At 44.9% G+C, this 15,364-nt stretch overlaps 2 protein-coding genes across 4 annotated transcripts in view; both read left to right on the top strand.

Annotated features, from left to right (window-relative positions):
• The first annotated feature begins 291 nt into the window (after nt 1-291).
• On the top strand, nt 292-10,767 carry LOC130379401 (rho GTPase-activating protein 19-like). 3 transcript variants are annotated; one of them, XM_056586188.1, is made up of 12 exons: nt 292-363; nt 1,598-1,881; nt 2,498-2,578; nt 3,017-3,226; nt 3,756-3,982; nt 5,078-5,164; nt 6,072-6,137; nt 6,969-7,163; nt 7,478-7,588; nt 8,011-8,118; nt 8,294-8,398; nt 8,864-10,767. In XM_056586188.1, the coding sequence occupies exons 1-12, from the start codon at nt 320-322 to the stop codon at nt 8,921-8,923; spliced, it is 1,578 nt and encodes a 525-aa protein (XP_056442163.1). In that variant the 5' UTR covers nt 292-319; the 3' UTR covers nt 8,924-10,767. The 3 variants fall into 3 exon arrangements, with proteins under 3 accessions (XP_056442163.1, XP_056442166.1, XP_056442165.1); XM_056586191.1 differs by lacking the exon at nt 292-363 and adding an exon at nt 1,027-1,050 and having other exon boundaries at nt 8,864-10,761; XM_056586190.1 differs by lacking the exon at nt 292-363 and adding an exon at nt 1,084-1,479 and having other exon boundaries at nt 8,864-10,761.
• Nucleotides 10,768-11,649: 882 nt separating this feature from the next.
• slit1b (slit homolog 1b (Drosophila)) overlaps nt 11,650-15,364 on the top strand; it is a 44,958-nt gene continuing 41,243 nt past the window's right edge. The window contains exons 1-2 of the mRNA XM_056587238.1: nt 11,650-11,733; nt 12,969-13,411. Coding sequence (XP_056443213.1) covers nt 11,650-11,733; nt 12,969-13,411 — 527 coding nt within the window. The remainder of the gene's footprint in view (nt 11,734-12,968; nt 13,412-15,364) is intronic.

Raw genomic sequence — 15,364 nt, 5'->3', positions numbered from 1 at the left:
CACGCACACGCACTAAGAATTAGACAAATATGATTCAAGAAAACATTTTACAAAGATAAATTAGTATACGTTAGGAATCATTGAAAAAAAATGTCTTTAATGAAATAATATTTAAATATGGAATATATTTTTGTATTGTTTTGTAGTTGTCCGTCTCTACCGTTTCCCTTGACAAGCTGAAGAAATTTAAACAACCCAATCAGATTGCTCGACAGGCAAATCATATCGCTGGACGCCGCCCATATTTCACAACCCACGAATCACTGATCCCAAAGTAGGCGGGACCTAAAAAGACAACAGCGGAGGATTCAAACCAAGCATGGCTGCGGATAAAGAGAAAGGGAATAATACAACAATTTGCAGGTAAAATTACTCATTATGGACAACATACGTTCTTATTGACATGTGTATTCCTTTGTTAAACTCTAGTGGGTGGGAAACTTGGTATTAAAATATGCCCAAACTGTTGCATCTATTAGTCAGAGTAGATTAAGTTGGGTCGGGTAGCGTTATTTATGAGAGCTGATTTACATTTTACCTTTATAACTGGTTCAAATGTTTCAATTTTACTAGCATCATTTTAAATTGGTTAATCTGTTTCTGGATGGCTGTTGACAACTCATAAGGTTTAAAGATCAGTTTAAGTTTGATACAAACTAAAGATGTCAGACACATTTTTCTTTCTTCTAGTGTCATGGCTTGAACTGTAAGTTCCGCAAATTATAGTAGGAATACCCTCCTTATACTTATGAAGAGAGGTTAAGAGTTTGCCGTTTAACTCTGTATTTGTTTAATGCATTCTTTGTCATTGTAAATGCTCCCTACCGATATCCAAACTGCATTGGTTTAATAATTGATCTACTGACATCAAAATGCTTAAGGCGGATTTTTGTTTCGTATATAAAGAGCTATATTTATGGCATTCAGCGCAACAATATCTAATCATATAAAACCGACCAATCATAAACCTCCGTTAAGCAGACGCTTTTAAAGCGACGTGCGTAATGAAGGAGTCGGTAGCTCGCATATCATCATGGACATATTTACAGAGTAGGATGAGGACAATGGGTCCAACTCTGAACCTTTTGTACAGGGAGTCGAACACCCAAACCTAGACCTTTTGCGATTCTAATTTAATTACTTGCAACTATTTTGCTGATGCTTTTGACTAAATGTTATACTCTGTTACTCTTGCCATTTATATTGTAAATTAGGTTTGGACACCAACTATGTTGGTTGTTTGTCAATTTTTATTTGCTCTGGCATATAGGGCTCTTCAGTTCAGATAGATTTCCAGCAGACCTGGGTCGGACCAATCACAACCATTTATCTAATATATAAACAACCAAGATGGCTGCAACTGATGTTTCACATGTTTCGTTGTTCTGATTGGTTGTAACTCTATCCAATTGCCTTAAGATGCATATTTGTCTAGGCTCTTTGATTAAGCCCAATGGAAATTGGAAAATCGACTCAGAGGTTCCAGAATGACACGCATTTGTGAATTGGTCTGGTGATTTAAGGCTACATTGAGCCGCCTGTGAATGCGCCTTGACTTGGACTAGTCTAGACCATTCTGACCTTTTGTCCCTTTCAGAGGTACACCGTGCACCATGGGGATCCAGCCAGAGGAGAATTCGAGCAGCACCCGTGCCGGCCGTGCCACCACCATCATCTTCAACCCCGACTTCTTTGTGGAGAAGCTCCGTCACGAGCAGCCAGAGGTGTTCACAGAGCTGGTGCTGAGCAACCTGACGCGACTCATCGACCTGCCGGGGAGCGAGTTCTCCGAGCTGCTGGGAGAGGAGGCGCCCCCCAAGACCCCAACGGGCAGCAGCGGAGGGGGCTTCTTCCGCTCCTTCAACTTCCTGAAGCGCAAAGGTCAGACTCTGCCTGGTTCCTGCCCCCTAGTCCCCGCCCAAAAAACAAGTTCTGCTGAAAAATATTGTTACAGTGATGGAAGCCTTTGGTCCAAAGCAACAGAAAACAACACACGACTCCAGTAGAGTGAAGTTTGGATTATATGTTTTTAAAGTCTCTTCGATTCAATGTATGTGAATCCTAATGTGTGAAAACTAACTCTTTCTGATTCACATTCTGAGAAAAATGGAGCCAAGTTGTTGTACAATTTAGTTTTTACATCTTTGTTACAACAGTCAACCTTGAAGACAAATTATGTCCGTCGTAAAATAAGGTGTGTTTCTATAGCAGCGTGAAGGTCAGATTATCAGATTATTATTTGCACTTATTCGAGTAAAGTTGTCTTCCGTCTTCCAAAATGCAATAGTGAAAAAAGAAGACTGCCGCACAAAACATGTCTTCACTATGATGTGATGGGCTGATTCACAAGCCAGCTGTGTGTTAGCCTATTAGCCGGCTTGTAAGTAGTAGAGTGTAAGCATGTTGTGACAGACCTTCAGTGCTTGAGTTTGCTTGCATGTAGGATAGAAAGACTGTTCACTGTCTACCATAAAACATGTTCATCCCCCGTTCACAGATAAGGATGTTGTGTTTGGGACCCCTCTGTCAGAAGGAAGCATCGCACAAATCTACCAGCTCATCGAGTACCTCAGCAAGAGTGAGTATAATCCTCATAGAACTGAGCACACACTTATTACACTCAGGAAGTGGTGTTCACCATGAAACGCAGAATTGTATACAGTAGTGTTTAGAATGTTTGACTCATCTATATGTATCTGTCTGTCTGACTATCCGTTAGACTCTGTCAGCTCTGTTGGACACTATCGGCTACTAACTTCATTAAAAGATATCTGAACGAGAAAGTGTCTCAAGAATAAAACTCTCTGAACTTCTGAGCTTTAACTGTGGCTACAACTGAAGCCACTAGAGGCTGCTAATGGAGAAACGTAGATAGTGCAGGAATAGATGATAGATAGATCAAGTGTGAACCATAGATATTTGAATGAATCATCGTACTGCAGCCCTGCCAGGTAATCCTATCCCAGGCTTTCCCTTGGCTAACGATCCTATTGGTTTCTTGCTCCTGTCCAATCAGATCTGCAGGTGGAGGGTCTGTTCCGGGTGCCGGGCAACAGCGTGCGGCAGCAGACGCTGAGGGACCTGCTGAACAGCGGGACGGATGTGGACCTGAGCTCCGGGGGCTTCCACCCCAACGACGTGGCCACCCTGCTCAAGGCCTTCCTGGGGGAGCTCCCCGAACCCCTCCTCACACACCGGCAGTTCCACGCACACCTGAAGATAGCAGGTGACACTCACTCACACACTCACACACTCACACACTCACTCACTCACTCACTCACTCACTCACTCACTCACTCACTCACTCATCACTCACTCATCACTCACTCATCACTCACTCATCACTCACTCACTCACTCACTCACTCATCACTCACTCACTCACTCACTCACTCACTCACTCACTCACTCACTCACCACTCACTCACTCACTCATCACTCACTCACTCACTCACTCACTCACTCACTCACCACTCACTCACTCACTCACTCACTCACTCACTCACTCACTCACTCACTCACTCACTCACTCACTCACTCACTCACTCACTCACTCACTCACTCACTCACTCACTCACTCACGCTGTGAGGCTTGCTCTTAAAGTGTTGTTTAGATTGCCCTGTAAATATAAAACCACCGCCTGGCTGCCAAGCTGACCTTCAGGGATAAACAAAGTACTACTAAGTATGTAGTTAGTTCCCAGTATTGTGTTAATCCACCCTCCTAACACCCCTCCTCCCTCCCCCTCACTGCAGATATGACCCGCTTCGATGAGCGGGGCAACAAGACGTCGGTGCCGGACAAAGAGCGGCAGATCGAGGCGCTGCAGCTGCTCCTCATGTTGCTCCCTGCCGCCAACCGCTCGCTGCTCAAGCTGCTCCTGGAGCTGCTCTACCACACCGCCAAGCGGCAGGACACCAACAAGATGTCCGCCTACAACCTGGCCCTCATGTTCGCCCCGCACGTCCTCTGGCCGCGATACGTGAGTACCAGTGGCGCTTGGGCCTCCACACTCGGCCCTGTTTTGGTGGGCATATGCAGCTCAATGTGGGGCTGTGCTGCTAAGGGTTAGGGTTAGTTAACTCTAACCCTAACCTTAACCCTACATACTAAATACAATTTGAGTAGATTTTGTAAAAGGGGATTCATTGTTAATAAAGCACAATTCCGGTACTTTGAACGTTTACCCCCTTTTCTGGTTTGTCTAGGATGAAATAGAGTGGTTGACACCGAAATTTTGACTATGGGTCCTGTCTTTGGTTATGGCCTCATTTCGAATCGCCCCTGCCTGCTTCACAATGGCTGGCCACGAGCATTCACAAACCTGTCCTTAAAACAACCCTAAACGTTTGTTTTCAGAAACGCGCAACTCACCGAGTGGTTAGTGGTGTTGTGGATGTCCCAAATCAAGTACCGTAGCGAAATAAAGTGTCTAGTCTTTTATTTTGCATTTTGTAAATCCATTGATTTCGGTTGGAAGACTCATTGCTTGTTGACCGGAAACGGGAAGGCCGGCTGGTTCTAGTCTTTTCGCTCTGTTCTAGCCCTACTGTTGAGACAGAGAACTGAGCGAAAAGACTGTTGCGACCACAACCTTTCCGTTTCAAAATTTCGGTGTCAATCACTCTAATTCATCCTTGACAACCAGAAAGGGGGCTACATTTTAAATTGCCCTTTAACTAGCATTAAGCGCCCTTCGGGCATTTTCTACATTTCCCCCCTTAACTCAACCCTAGCTCTTCCTCCCTACTCACCCATGGCTCCTCCCCCTGATCCATCTGGTCCCTCCCCCCAGGCCCCCCTGAACGTCATTCCTCAGAAGCAGAAAACTGATACAGCCTAGGCAGATGGGGGCTAGTCATTTGTTTTGGTGCAACATAGCTGTTCCCCCTAGCTTTTTAGTCTTCGGCGTAGAGCACAGTGCTCCTATGAAAAATAAAAATGTCAGCCCGGATCGTTCTTCATTGCTCGGCTGCCGGCACTTTGACAGAAATCATACTTCGGGGACATTTAGTCATTTGGCACCGTGTTTCCCAACCACAGTCTTATGTTTGTGTGTGTGTGTGTGTCTGTGTAGATGACTGCAGTGGACCTGAAGGACAACCTGAAGAAGCTCAACAACAGCATGGCCTTCCTCATCAGACACTCACAGAAGCTGTTCAGGGTAACGCATACACACGCACAGTCGCACACAAACACTCCCATAAGTTGTAAAGCCAACTGTTGTCGCATTGGTTCGTTATGATCACAATATTTTTAATTTATTAGTTTAGTCTCTTTTCTAATAACATCTTCAAATCAGACTGTTTTATGCTAGATGTACACTTTTCCAGCTTGGCAATATTTTTACTCACAGGGGTGCACATAACTGATACGCAAGTATGCATGCGCGGCCATAACCGGGGATGCGTAACGTCACTTGTGTAGTACAGCGCTTTTGCGTAACTTACGGGAGATCGAAAAAAAAACGAAACAACAAAATACATTGAGCAGCTCCTTGTGCGTTCGCCACCAGAAGGAAAGGGAAATGGAGCCGGAGCAGAAGAAAATGTTTTTTTTTCCAAAAAGTGGCACCAAGATGTGCCGTGGCTCGTAACGAATGATAAGCGCAATGAAATGTGCGCTCATGTGCGCTGTGCACTGCGCACCACATCTGGAGAACTGCGCAAAATCAGCTGATCGCAACGTTCCTTTTGTCAGATAATCAAACGCTCCGTGGTCGAGCTGCTGCAGTTTGATAAAAAAAAAAAAAAAGGTGACGCAAAAAACCTCTGTGAAACTGGGTACGTTTCATAAGATCCGATGTTACGTGAGGAGCTATGTCTGGGGTGCGTACCAAACACCATCTCCTGGTACTCAACTGAACTCTATAAAGAAGTTATGTGCATCCCTGCATACCTCAATGTAGTGCTACCTCTCTATCTCTGAATACCATTATTATGTTGGTTGTTATAATATATACAGTATGAACCCACACGCCTTACTGTCAGTGCAGTCCTCCACATATATTGTCAAATGCTCTAAAGTCAGTATTATAGTGATTGCCGCATGTGTTGTTGTTTGTTGTCCAGGCCCCTGCCTACATGAGGGAGCACGCCAGAGTGCACTGTGCCAGCTCCAGAGTTATCCACACCAAGGTCAGTGGTGACATCACAGCACACATTGCTGTCCAATTGGTCCTATTTAAGCGGCCCGCATACTTAGTGTGGGGGAGAATTAGTAAGTAAGAAGAAGAAGTAAGAAGAACCAAAGCCTGGTAGTATTGTAGTTTACCTATCAGTGATTGTACAGTGCAGTGGTGATTTCTACCACCAGAGGGCTCTAGAGTCAAAGTTCAAAATGTGAAGAGAATGTATTCTTAGGCCCTGATCACACAAAACACTTTAAACAGCTGGGAGAAGCTATTTGGTAATTGCTATTCATGGGAACCAAACGTTTTGCTTGGTTCCCATGCATTTCTGGACACCCTGAGTTAAAGAAAATGTTGATTCAAGGAAAAAAAGGTCCAGCGCCGTTGTAGATTTAGGTGTGGAGATTCTATGGTTGCTTTGCAACAGTTAAAAGGCGCAGCACGCTGCTTTCCCTTTTCTTAACTTCCCAGAAATGTTCCCAAATGATCCCATTGATAACAATGACAAAGCAACTGCCCTCGATCTGCCAAAAATGCATGGGTTGATCGAGTCCCTACTCCCTACTACCTAGAGGACTTATCCTCTCACCTGAGTGTCTCTGTCAAGTCTGGGCTCTTTTATATCGTCATCGGTTATATTTATTGTGTTCAGATTGAGCGTGATTCCTAACTGTTTATGTATTTATTGTGTCTTGATGGAACGTGATTCCTAACGGTTTTGTATTTATTGGTCTTGATGGAACGTTATCCCTAACTGTTTATGTTTTTATTGTGACTTGATGGACGGGATTTTTAACAGTATTGCATTTGGACTTGGATGGTTGGTGTTTTCCATCAGGATGATTTGGAGCTGCTGCCTGCCAACGGTAGCCCGGTGCTGCGCTCACCGACAGGGTCCAAGAGGCCCGGCGGGCCCCTGGAGCCCATCGCCGGGGGGCCCCAGCACCACACGGAGGAGGCCCTGAAGGAGCTGTTCAGACACGTCCACCACAACATGCCCGACTCGGCCAAGAAGAAGAAGCTCATCCAGCAGGTGAACTCTTCGGACTGGGTGGTCATGGGAACCGGGGTTGAAAGGTAGACTGCATTATAGAATGCTTTGCTATAATAATAATAATAATTATTATAATAATTACCTAATTGAAAACGATTGGCAACAGGTTTTTAAGTAGATCAGTTTGATTTCAAATTAAACTCAGATTGATAATGTGTAACACCAGGGCTCCACTGGATATGTATTTGCCACATTGCCATCCTCGTCTTTATGTGAGTATGTGTCTGGGAACATAAAAAGGAGAAACCTAGCCGCTAACACATTAGCATCATCCATGTGCTCATGGCCTCCAGATTGCCAGGCAAACAGAATTCGGGACCCCCCCACCCAGCGAGTGCCAGCAGACCCCCCCCGGACGCACCAAGAAACACCCGCGCTCACGCTCCTTCGGGGCGCTGATGAAGGTGAGCGCGCACACGCATGACGTTCATTCATTCTCAAAGCACAGTTTATATCAAACGTTTGGGATTGTGAGGATTTCAACAGTGTGCGCATGTCTCGGAGATGTCCTTTATGTGTCTTTAACAAGGTGTGACTTGGACTCTAAAGGAGTGTCTGGGACTCTTAAGGATATGGGTCAGGGGCTTTTAACAAAGTTTGTCTGTTACTCTTACGAGGATTGTGTGACTCTTAAGGAGGTGAGTCTGGGACTCTAACGAGGTGTCTGACTCTTAACGAGTTGTGTCTGGGACTCTAACGAGGTGTGTGACTCGTAGCGAGTTGTGTCTGGGACTAACGAGGTGTGTGTGTGACTCTAACGAGGTGTGTGTGTGACTCTTAACGAGGTGTGTGTGTGACTCTTAACGAGGTGTGTCTGTGATGTCAGCGTAAAGCTCGTGGAGATCAGCTGACCACCGAGAGGAAGCTCAGGCACATCTCCCCGGTAACCATGTCGACGGGGAAACCCGGGAAGGAGAATGTCGTCCTGCAGGCGGTGAGGCCACTCTTCTCATTCTCCTCTTTGTTGAATGGACATGTTTACTTAATTTAAACTTTATAAATTGTTCCATTAGTTTCTTAGTAGACTTACATTATGTAACTCGTGAATTGATGGTGTTCCCATGTGCCCACTGTTGGCCACAATAATGTGTGTGTGTGTGTGTGTCCAGGTGAACAGTCCCCTGATGTTCGTGGAGTCGGGGAAGGCGTGCGGTGCGCCGAAGAGTTCAAGAGGCTCTGCTCTCTCTAAGGAGAGGCTACACCAGGACTCCAAGGTAAGTCCCCCCTCACTCACAGAGACCTACTTTACATACCATTACAAGTTTTCACATAGCAGCCACTGCCTCCACTAACAGTGACATACTTAACATTACATGTGAAGAAAAGGTGCTGTATAGTGCTGCAAATAGAAAAAAGGTCTAAATGTCTGAAGTGAGGACAAGTCAATTGTCAAGTCAGTTTCATTTGTATAGCCCTGAATAACAGTACCATTCTGAAGAGGCTTCACAGGCCCACATTAAATCAACCTCCCAGACTAAGCCCTCTGAAAGACAAGGAAAAGCTTCCTTAAATATCAAGGGAGAAACCTTCGGAAGGTACGCAGGGGACAGACATAATGATAGCATTACAGACTAAAATGCTACTAGATTACCGTTGTTATCTATATATGTATAAATGACGTAATTGGAACTTCCAGACATTTTTGTTCAAAAATCCATTAATTCTGTCTCTTTTTCCAGGGCTCTCCATCGACCTCCATGATGTGTTTCTCGCCACCTCAGGAGATTTCTTCTTTGTGAGTGGTTGATCCAGACCCCATGCTCCATGGCTATGTCTCCTCTTCAATCTCATGACTGCATAGAACTGTGAACGACAGAACTGTGACCAATAACAGAACCAGTTCCTCTTAAAAAAACAGCCTTTTTAAAAACCGGTTATATTTTATTCTTTCTGAACTACTGTTTCTGAATGCATGACTACTATATAGCTGAGCCTGACATGCTGTATGATTGTGTGAATGTGTATATATTTGTGTACATGTGTGTCTGCTTGTGTTTATAAGCTCATTTCTATGACTGAATCCTTTTTCGCGGTACAAAATGGCCTCTGGTGCTCCTTGAAAGATTTTCACCAGCTTCCTCTTATATGTTATTGCGTAGCATCTGGTCAGAATTCACCTGCCGTTTTTCTAAAATATATTTTTTTAATGGGTTATACCACCGTTTTTAAACTCCTGCCCTATGATGCAACATGCGCTGTCTACGGGGCAAGACACTGGGTTACAGAGCGGCTGGAAGTGCCGTTGGGGAGTAAATGGCCAGATCTGCAAAGTTTACAAGTAACTATAATGTGACTATGGTTGTTGGTTAAATGGATACCATGAGATGCCTGGGATTTGACGTCCAGTTACTGATACTATCGGATATGACTCTCAAAGGAAATGCAGAGAGGGCTGCTCTGTTTTGATAGTCAAGTTCTCAATGTTTTTTAAAATTAGTTTTTCTATCTTTCATTTGGGCCAGTTGCAGGAATCCTGGACTAGTGCATTTTCAACAGAGTTGTTGAGGGTTTATCGTACATTAGGGGAGGGTTTGTGTCATGGTTTCAGAGGGCTTATGGTATGTTGGAGGAGGGTTTTGATCATGGTTTCAGAGGGCTTATCGTATGTTGGAGGATGGTTTGGGTCGTGGTCTCAGAGGGCTTATTGTACGTTGGAGGGAGGGTTCATGGTTTCAGGGTGCTTATTGTACGTTGAAGGATTGTTTTGGTGATGGTTTCAGAGGGCTTATGGTATGTTGGGGCGGGATGGTTCATGGTCAGGAAGGTGACTGGTTAAGGTGATGATGATGATGGTTATGATGGTGAAATGATGACCTGTTCGTGGCAGTAAATGGTAGTGCTTATTTGTACTGCACTGGGATTCCTAGTACACTCGAAATCTTTTTTTTTATTGATATTTATTGATATTGTTGTGACAGTCTTGACATAATTACGGTTCAAACATATAGCCACATAGTTTGTGATTTCTGTGTTAATCCATTTGTATTTATGCCCACCCTATGTTTGGTGTGTTTTTTAATGGTGACTTATTTTAAAGTGTGTTAAATTTTGTAATAATACTAATAATACTTTTTTTTTGTTCCCGTTGTAAAGCCTTTGCATCCAAATGCTTGACTTTGGTTAACATTCTTTAGTTGCTGATCGATGGATCTTCCATTATGCAGAGATACTCAGACCTCTAAGAGATCTGTCTAGGTTCTGTTTGGACTGAGGAAACAGAGAAACCGCTTCCACTGCTTTGAGAAAGCAGGGGAAATTTCATTTTTTGTCCAATATATGTATTTTTTTGTCAATCCTTTGCCTAGTGATTTCTATCTAGCGATTTTGGTTCAAAAAGAATTTCAACCAAATATCATTTTATTTGTAGTGTTTTCTTCGTTTTTGGAAGATTATCCTCAATCTAACGCATCTGTCTAATCAGCATAAGCAACGTCTGGGCCAATTAACATACTCCTCTTTTACTGTGATTCTATTAATGGTCCGACTGTGGTAATTTTCAATTTTTTATATACATGTAAAATAAATGTGACCTGTATAGAGTCTTCAAAGGTATGTTTTATTTGGATTAAAACATATTTTTCCTACAAGTTGTCTGTTGTCGATTTCTTTATTAACTACTGCAGTTATACAACAAATGTCCACAAGAGGTCCCGGTTTAGCTGCGTAGACATTGTATAATTTACACACAATCGGCCAAGCTATTACCTTTAATTAAATAAATGGTATACTGTGTTTATGTATATATTTTTTATATACGTTTTGCAACTTCAAACCACATATTTCTTGCATGGCTATTAATAGTTATTCGTAAATCTAAATGTTTTCAAATTACATGGCATAGGGCTTCCACGTGTATCCTACTATTCGTAACATTACTATCTGGTCAGGTCTGGCTTGCACTTTTTCTACTGCTATGGATACAATTAGGTTGATATAGATATATTTTTTTAATGTTTAAATTATAGGTCACCTAATTAACCAACCTTCTTCCTGACTTTAGTTCTACCATGTGACCCCCCCCCCCCTCCTCCCCCCCCCCAGACACACACACACACACACACACACACACACACACACACACACACACACACACACACAGACACCCATACAGCCATACACAAAGGGGCCTCAAGAAACTGTTTTCATGCTGTTATGATGTTGAGTTTGAGGCTGGCTGCTTTCGGGTCGCTCCTGTCACGTCAACATCATTCATACATTGGACAAATTCAAGTTCAGTCTCAGTTTATTGATCTTCTCTTCAGTGCGTTTTTTAGAGTGTTTTAAAAAAAAAAAATTGAGGTGGATGTCTAAATCACATAAAGGAACACAATTAATTTGAGGGTCAAATATTAAAGAAAATCCTCCCCAAAATAAATAAATTAGCAGTTCCATTTGAACATGTCTGTCTGCAACGGCAACTACTACACTTCTTTATAGGATACGTGTGGAAGCTTGGGGCTCCCCAATGACTTTGTGTACTTGGCACATTGTTACTACTAATATAGGAAAGCTGGCACAAGCTCAGATCCATTTGAATTTCAAGCTCACGGTGTGAGTGTGTGTATGTGCCTGTGTGTTTTAGCTTTGTTATGGTTATATGTCGGCCTGTGCCAGGCTGTGTTCTCCCTTTCAAATTGTGCTGATTTTTACATTTTCCTTTTACTTCACAAAGTGCCAATTTCCCCTCCTCCTTAAGGTTCACTATCACGCACCATTTCCCTCTCTCTCTCTCTCTCTCTCTCTCTCTCTCTCTCTCTCTCTCTCTCTCTCTCACAAGCCTTAGGCTCTTTTCATTCCCAAGGGAAGACAGACAGTGTGTGTGAGAGAGAGCGAGAGAGACTACTGTCACTAAAGGTGGCTCCACCACTGCAATTGAGTAGATTGGAGTTCACTCAGGGTTCTGCTGTGTCTAGTGTGGGTGTGTGTGTGTGTGTTTGATTAGGGTACGGGGGGTGGGGGTGGGAGGAGTCTTTGGGGCTGTTATTTGCTAAAGCGTTTGATGGATGATGGCTATGTGTGTGTGTGTGTATGTCTGTGTGTGTGGGTGTCTGTGTAAAGGAGGGAGGGAGGGAGGGAGGGAGGGAGGGAGTAGTGTATGTATTTCCTTCTTTATTGCGGCTCACTGTTCCCTCCTTCAGAATAATGACTCCAGGAGGGAGAGAGACATTCGTCTACAGCTGCAGACTAGAGAGAGAGAGAGAGAGAGAGAGAGAGAGAGAGAGAGAGAGAGAGACACACACACTAGTCAACAACTGAGAAATTGAGAGAGAGTGAGGGAGAGAGACTACTCGTGGTACAGCTGCAGAGAGAGAGGAAAGCGTGGGAGATAGAGAGACACCCGTCTTCAGCTGAGAGAGGGAGAGGGCGAGTGAGGTAGTGAGTGAGGGAGGGAGGGAGGTAGAGAGAGAGGCGTGGAGCGATACACACCGTCAGAGTGGAGGGAGACCAACAGAGGACAGGAGCTGCAGAGCAACCCGCGAGCAGAGAGAGAGGCAGATGAACACAACACAACACTCGCCTTTTGAATGAACGTTTGAGTTCAGCGCTAGAGAACAACAAGGACACATCCCAGAGACTCGCAGGATAAACTTCAGTCCTCCACCGAAGCATCGTCTCCTCGCCACGCTCTTCCTCCTTCCCTTCCCCTTTATCATCCTCATCTTCCCTCCCTGTCATCATCGTCACCGTCATCATCCTCACCTGTATTTACTACCTTGTCTGTTTTTTAAAAGGCGAGGGATTCGCTTGGTCGCCCTCCTCTCTCTGTCCCTCTCCTGCACCTAGGGGGGTCCTAGGCAGGCTCAGCAGGGTGTCGGTGCTAGCGAGGTACCCTGGTACTCGCTGGTAGTGGAACTAGTGGAGGACGTGGTGGTGTTTGGGGTTCAGGGGAGACACAGAGTGGACCATCCCAGGAGAGGAGAGCTGAGCGGAGGCATGAACGCCAGAAGAGTCGCTCCCGGGGGGTTGGCTGAGTCCGGACCTCCGCCTGGGTCTGTGAGGAAGAGCCGGATAGGAGGAAGAGGAGGAGGAGGAGGAGAAGGAGTATTGCGGACTGAGAAGATGCTGGTGCTGGAGCTGCTTCTGCTGCTGGTGGTGGGGGTCCCGTCGGGGGGGCGAGGTGCAGAGGCCTGCCCGGCCCCCTGCAGCTGTGACGGGGCCACGGTGGACTGTCACGCCCTGGGTCTCCAGGCCGTCCCCAAGAACATCCCCAGAGGAACCGAGAGACTGTGAGTACAGCAGACACACACGTATGTGCGCGCACACACAGACACACACACACACACAGACAGCCAGACATACACAACAAATACACAAATACAAGCATAGTCACACAGTGCCAGGAATGACTTTATTTTTATTTCTCTTGAAAATCTCTTTTTCTCACTCATTTTCTCTGTCTCTCTATCTTTCTATCTCTCTCTTTCTATTTCTCTGTGTCGAATCCCCCTATTTATCTCTTATCAATCTGTATCTCTGTCTATCTTTCTATTTCTCTGTGTATCGCTGTCTATCTCTACCCCTCCTTCTCCTATTCTTCCCTGCCTTTCCCCCACTCTTAGTTGGTAGGTAGGCATGACGGTATTGTGTGTGTGTGTGTGTGTGTGTGTGTGTGTGTGTGTGTGTGTGTGTGTGTGTGTGTGTGTGTGTGTGTGTGTGTGTGTGTGTGTGTGTGTGTGTGTGTGTGTGAGTTCACATGTGTGTGTGTGTGTGAGTGGTTTTGTGTGTATCAGGTGTAAAGGGCCTGTAAGTGAATTATTGATCCTCTTCGGGGACCCTGTATGTGTGTCGTTTGTGTGTGTGTGTGGTTGGTAGTAAGCATGTGTGTGTGTGATATTCTCTCTAGCGTGAAAAACGGTATTCCCTCAGAGGGTCGTAAGTGATCTCGGAACACAAAGGTTGAGCCGGTCAAACGAAACGATCTGACTGAAATACGGTAAACCCCAGCAGAACCGTAACTATTTTTAACTAACTATTTAATCATGTTGGCAGACAATTGTATCCTAAATCACTCACAGTGGATTCAGATACATTTCGTTAAAGGTGCATGGCTATTTTCTGCTTCGTATGCGTGTGGGGAAAAATACACGTTCTGCAGCAACTCTGTTTCTGCAAATAAGTTGGACCAATGACGACCATTGACCATATTAACGACAGACAGAAAGGTAGATGGACAAAAAGGCAGTGGGAGAGACTGCAAGACAGACACATAGACAGATAGACACAGAGAGACAGACAGCAAGAGAGACCGACACAGAGTCGGGAAGACAGGCAGACAGACAAAAACAAGGACAGACAGATGGAAAGACAAATGTGTAGACACAGAGACAGAAAGACACGGAAAGACACAAAGGCTGACCGACAGACAGACAGAGGGACAGACAGGCAGACATAGTCAACACAGAGGAGTTAATAAGCTGCTGTTTGTTGAAGGGCTTGTCAGCCAATTAGCATGTAAAGTGAACTGTCAGGCTACTGGTGTGTGTGTGTGTGTGTGTGTGTGTGTGTGTGTGTGTGTGTGTGTGTGTGTGTGTGTGTGTGTGTGTGTGTGTGTGTGTGTGTGTGTGTGTGTGTGTGTGTGTGTGTGTGTGTGTGTGTGTGTGTGTGTGTGTGTATGTGTGTGTGTCTGTCTGCGTGTGTCTGTCTGCGTGTGTCTGTGTGCATGTGTATGTGAGTTAGCAGCCAGTGTGTTCTTGCACGCCTTTACAATTCTGTTTGTCCACCTGTATGTGCACACACCCTTTCTGCATTACACACATACTTCTTGTGTGTGTGTGTGTGTATGTGTGTGTGTGTGTGTGTGTGTGTGTGTGTGTGTGTGTGTGTGTGTGTGTGTGTGTGTGTGTGTGTGTGTGTGTGTGACTATTCCCTGGAAGGAGTCCAGCAATAAGGTTATTTATCTAGGTGACTGCACCAGTTAAACTATTACACCCCTCACTAAACACACGCACACACACACACACACACACACACACACACACACACACACACACACACACACACACACACACACACACACACACACACACACACACACACACACACACACACACACACACACACACACACACAAACATTCAGGGTATTGCCATAGCAACCCTGAATAATGTATGTGCGTTTGGGCTTCATGGGAACAGTTATTTGGTCGTACTCGGAGAGGAGAGGAGAGAGATGAGGGAGAG

Source organism: Gadus chalcogrammus, chromosome 3, assembly GCF_026213295.1.
Source record: "Gadus chalcogrammus isolate NIFS_2021 chromosome 3, NIFS_Gcha_1.0, whole genome shotgun sequence".
Lineage (NCBI taxonomy): Eukaryota > Metazoa > Chordata > Actinopteri > Gadiformes > Gadidae > Gadus > Gadus chalcogrammus.
The sequence above is the reverse complement of the archived record's forward strand: the minus strand, read 5'-3'. Positions and strand labels throughout refer to the sequence as shown.

Coding starts and splice junctions, on each gene's coding strand:
- LOC130379401 (XM_056586188.1), top strand. CDS start 320: ATGGCTGCGGATAAAGAGAAAGGGAATAATACAACAATTTGCAG. Junction 3,227..3,755: donor CGCACACCTGAAGATAGCAG/GTGACACTCACT, acceptor CCCTCACTGCAG/ATATGACCCGCTTCGATGAG. Junction 3,983..5,077: donor ACGTCCTCTGGCCGCGATAC/GTGAGTACCAGT, acceptor GTGTCTGTGTAG/ATGACTGCAGTGGACCTGAA.